Source organism: Rhinopithecus bieti, unplaced genomic scaffold, assembly GCF_001698545.2.
Source record: "Rhinopithecus bieti isolate Rb0 unplaced genomic scaffold, ASM169854v2 scaffold_15282, whole genome shotgun sequence".
Taxonomy (NCBI): Eukaryota; Metazoa; Chordata; class Mammalia; order Primates; family Cercopithecidae; genus Rhinopithecus; species Rhinopithecus bieti.
This window is the reverse complement of record NW_016808087.1, coordinates 85,788-90,842: the sequence shown is the minus strand read 5'-3', so window position 1 is coordinate 90,842 and position 5,055 is coordinate 85,788. Positions and strand designations below refer to the sequence as shown.

Genomic DNA, 5,055 nt, shown 5'->3' with positions numbered 1-5,055 from the left:
TTATTTCCCCTTCTTTGTTTCCTGATATTTTATGAATCGTTTCAAATAAGGTAGATGCTACATTTTTAAACATTATCATAAATAATTAGCTCATAATTAGTCAAAAATATTTATTGGATATTTATTTTTCTACCCACCTCTGAGTTGCAGGTCACAAAATAGAAAGCAATAAGAAACTAAATCACATAATCCAGCTTCCAATCTAATTTAATCTTGGATTAAAATAGAAATACAAGGTTTAAAATGTATAGATAATGTATTAATATAAAAATTTCATTTATTACAAACAATAATTTTGAAATAATATTTATCATAATATTTTAACTCACTTGATTTTGAAAATGTTTATTTTTGAAATAACAATTGTGAAAATAATTGCTATTAAAATTTTTATTTGGCTAATGGATTTTAATATAAAGCATATCCTTTCTCACTCTTAGAAAATTTAAAATTTTCTTCCATGATTATGAATGATACTACATATTTTATCTATTTATCTATCTGTCATCTACATATCTCAATTTATATAGCACGAAAAGCACCTTAAGGACAGGGCCTATGTCTTTTCTGATACCCTGCAATGACTGGTAATTGGTATTGTCTTGAAATTCATAAAATTGTTCAACATAATATTTGTTGAAATAGATGTAAATTTAATGTATACACTTTCTTATGGTGAAATATAGTATGTCAAAATATGGCCAGGTGCAGTGGCTCATGCCTGTAATCCTAGCACTTTGGGAGGCTGAGGAGGGCAGATCCCTTGAGGTCAAGAGTTCTAAACCAGCCTGGCCAACATGGTGAAACCCCATCTCTACTAAAAATACAAAAATTAGCCAGACGTGATGGTGGGAGCCTGTAATCCTTGCTATTCGGAAAGCTGAGGCAGGAGAATCACTTGAACCCAGGAGGTGGAGGTTGCAGTGAGCCGAGATCGTACCATTGCACTCCAGCTGGGCAACAAGAGCAAAACTCCATCTCAAAAAAATATAGATAGATAGATAGATAGATAGATAGATAGATAGATAGATAGATAGATAATAGATAGATAATTGTATAAAGCCTACCAATCTAAAGAATTAATATACATATCTAACACCAAAATGATACATCTAAATTGAAACTATATATACTTTAGCATTATAGCACATGCTTATTTTCTGAGTAGACAGCACTATTTGGAAAGTAGATGGTCTGTCTTATATCAGACTGTGATTAAATAATTGTATCAGACTGAGATTACTTAAAATAAAAAAGAGACTTTTGTCTTACATCAGTGGGTTTTATTACTTGCTTTAGGATTCTTTTTTATTTTTATTTAACGAGTGTGAATCTTGGCAGTATAAAAAGACTCTTTTGAAGATGAATTCACAAATCTGTTTTAAAATATAAACCATTAACATATGAATGCTGCAAAATAAAGGTGCAATTTTACAGCCCTCCTCTGTCTATTTAGCCTCAGAAAATTTCAGTTTTACTTTAAACTTTGATTACCGAATTGCTTGGCACAATGTTGGAGGGTGTCTCTAACATTTTCAGCAATTTATTCATATATATGTATGTGTGTGCATCTTACTTACACGTAAGAAACTATCCAAGGAACCATTTTCCATGTATTCTGTGACAATCATAACTGGCTTACCTAGGTATACAGTAAATAATGAATAATAATCAGTACAGTTCAACAAGTGTTATACAATGAGCATATATAATACAGTTGGATACACCTGATGATTATAGAGATGTAAGAACTTTACCTGTCTTCCAATTTTAAAAGTTGCAGTAAAAGCCCTAGGTTTCGTTAGAAAATAAAACTTTAAAACCACAAAATTGGAGAAGATTGGTTTCCAGAACAAAGGCCCATGACCAATAGTATCTAAATTGGTTTAACAGGTCTTTCAAGTAAAGAAAAAATATGCCCCTTTCCTCTCTTTAATGAAATTCTCACTAATCTTCAACACCAAATATTTCCGCCTTCAAGCCCAAGGTAACGTTAGGAATTTAGCATTTATTTATCCTTTCTATGGGCATTTATATGCGCTATGTGTGCTCACACACATATATACGTGTAGGGCACTGTGGTAGGCATTCTCTTTTGTACTGCTTAGTGGGGAGCAAGTAGATCAAAATTTCTGCCTTTATGGATTCCACACATGAGTTCTACAAAACAATTCAGAATAACAGTTATAATTATTTACCATATTTGATTAACACTTAAAAATTATGAAATCAATGCTATGTTTAAATGGAAAATAAAACTGAAATTAAAATTGCTACTGGCAGTAACTTGTAATAACCATTTTGCAAATATGTAGCCTAAAATACCATGAAACCTTTAACCCAGCATTTTACTGTATTTAAACAGTAGTAATTGTGCATATGATATTGGTGTAATTAATTTATCTATTAACATATTAAGCATTATTATTTCCATTTTACACATGAGAAAACGGAGACACAGAGGTTAATTAACTTGCTGGGCATCATACACCTAATGAGTTATAAAGCTAAAAGTCACAACCTGAACACACTATGCTGTCGCTTTCGGAAACTGATAATGCGGGAAAAATGTAACATATGAAAAAGCGTCAGACACAAAGGTGCTAAGTATACTGGATACATAGAGCTATGAATATAACAAATGTTCCACTACAGATAATGATTTAGTCAGTTATTGCATGTTAAAGCTTTGGATGATTTTAAATTAAAATGATGACCTGAAGACTGTAGCATGTTAGACAATTGTTACAGCATAATATTATGCAAAGCTGAAAATATAATTCTATATACATTATGGTAACAACTAGGAAGATTATGTCAAACTAACATTTTAAAAAGAAAAATACCAAAAAAGGATGTTTTGATATAAAGGAAATACTGATAATTTTTTTCATGATTAGAATTATGTAACATTGCATTAGGTACTTGACATTTGTTATATCACTTAATCCTCACAGCTTACGTATGCTTTAGCAATATGCATTATTCTAATTTTACTGATTCCTACACAGAAAACATTGTAGGTTTAAGCAACTTGTTGAGGTAACACAACTAGAGAGTAGTCAAGCAAATTTTAAACATGACCACCTCTAATTTCAAAACCTATACATATTACCACACTGTAATTCCCTTACTTTATTATTGTTATAACACTATCTGAGTTATAAGTGCAGCATTTTACAGGAAGGAAAATCACTCCTTTTCCAAGTCCAGAAGACCTGAATGGAGTCCTGATTGAGTAATGCTGAAAACTCATGAGCAAATAACAAATTTTTAACAAACATTAATGTACACCTAACTGTATAACACAATTTTAATTTTTCCTCATATGTGTCTTATCATGAGGCTAGTTTGCATTCTGATGCTAGAAAATACTTTCCTTTTCTTGATTTTTTCCTTTCATGTGTAAAAGCTCTAATTTATACAGAATGTAAATTATGAGTTAGTATCATGAAGGTTATACTTTTATATTCAGTAATTTGAATTTATTCCCAGAATTATGTCTTATTTATTAAGAAAAAATCTATTTCAATTCTATAGTTTCTGAGATAATTTTATACATGTTAAAACCACTTGATACATTGATCTGCTTTCCATTAAGACACTGATTTATGTTTTAAGGCACCATATAACATCTATCTAGTTAATGTAGTAATATCTGAAAATTGCTTCAGTCAAAACCTTGAGCCCCAGAACTTGCTTTATCAAAATTCCAACTAAACTTTGATGAAAAAATATTCAGAAAGAAAGGTAAGATTCACCATTTCCTTGGAAACTTAGATCTCTCCTGAATTAGTATCAGATCCCTAAAGACTGTTCGATTCTAGATGCCTGGCCTGAAATGAAATGGATGAGTAAATGAATGAATGAATAAAATCCTGCATATGTGTGCTTTCTGTAAATCTACATCAGTTTCTGTCTTTCCTCCTTCATACAGTGCTGGGAGGAATGATATGTTACCAAAATTCAATGCATACTTCAAATGCAGTCACAGATATTTTGCCTCACACCGCCAACTCTCAATATCATTGGCCAGTTACTGCATTTTTATACTACTCAGACCTTTGCTTATCACTCCTTTCCTTCTGGCTCCCAGCATTATGACCATTTCATTTCTCATTAGCATGTCTAGTGGAATGTTTGGGAAATGAAATAAAAGTAGCTGAAAAATCAAACCAGTCAATTAAGTCAAAGCCCCATGACCATTCAGAAATCAGATCAGCTTGCATTTAACTCTATCATTCAGGTATTTGTAAACACATCAGTTAAGATGGACAAGTCTGAAAATGTGCTTTGAATTATGTTCAAAGATTCTACAAACCAAATGTACAAAGAGTAAACAAAATCACAAATATTCTACCTTGGAAAACAGTATCTTGACTTAGAGTTTCCCTTCCATTGTGATTTTGATTATGATAAATAGGATTAAAGAAAAAAGAGATTTCAGTAGTGGTGAGAACTAGTTCTAACATACATTAAATGTGGTGGGAAATTATTTATAAAATGCCAGCTCATCTGCACATTATGCCATGTATTTGTACTCAAGTTTGCATGCTCTTTCAGGTCGATTTTGATTTATAAATGCCACGATCAGCTTCCTCAAGACAAAGCCTGTATCATTTGCTGCTTTCAGAAACCCCAAAACACATCTGGGTATACATACTAAACTCAATCAAAGTACTGTTCTATGACTTGTTGAAATGAAACCATCAAAAGTGAGCAATACAAAATTTGCAGTGGAGTTTTACTTTTGTTCTCAAGTTGATTTATGAGTATAGATAAAATGGTGATCTTTCACAATTGTAGAGTAAAGGGAAGCAAATCAGTCTGTTAGAATCAGTTCCTTTTCCCAGCTATCCCCAGTGGCTCAGAGCTATTACTAATCATTGAATCGCTGCTTGATGACAGAAGAAATGTGATTCAAAATGTCTAAGAATTCCAGATTCAGCACCAGCTGTTTTACCACAACCTTCTCAATCACGTCTTATAGTGTATATGTATATATATACGCATATGTATGTGTATATATTAATATAAATATTAATAAACATATAT

General features: G+C 31.7%; 1 protein-coding gene across 2 annotated transcripts in view; it reads right to left on the bottom strand.

Annotated features, from left to right (window-relative positions):
- Positions 1 to 5,055, bottom strand: part of EPHA3 (EPH receptor A3) — a 134,762-nt gene that overhangs the window by 51,675 nt on the left and 78,032 nt on the right. For both annotated transcript variants that reach the window (XM_017885480.1, XM_017885481.1), the window contains exon 9: positions 1,581 to 1,642. In XM_017885480.1, coding sequence (XP_017740969.1) covers positions 1,581 to 1,642 — 62 coding nt within the window. The remainder of the gene's footprint in view (positions 1 to 1,580; positions 1,643 to 5,055) is intronic.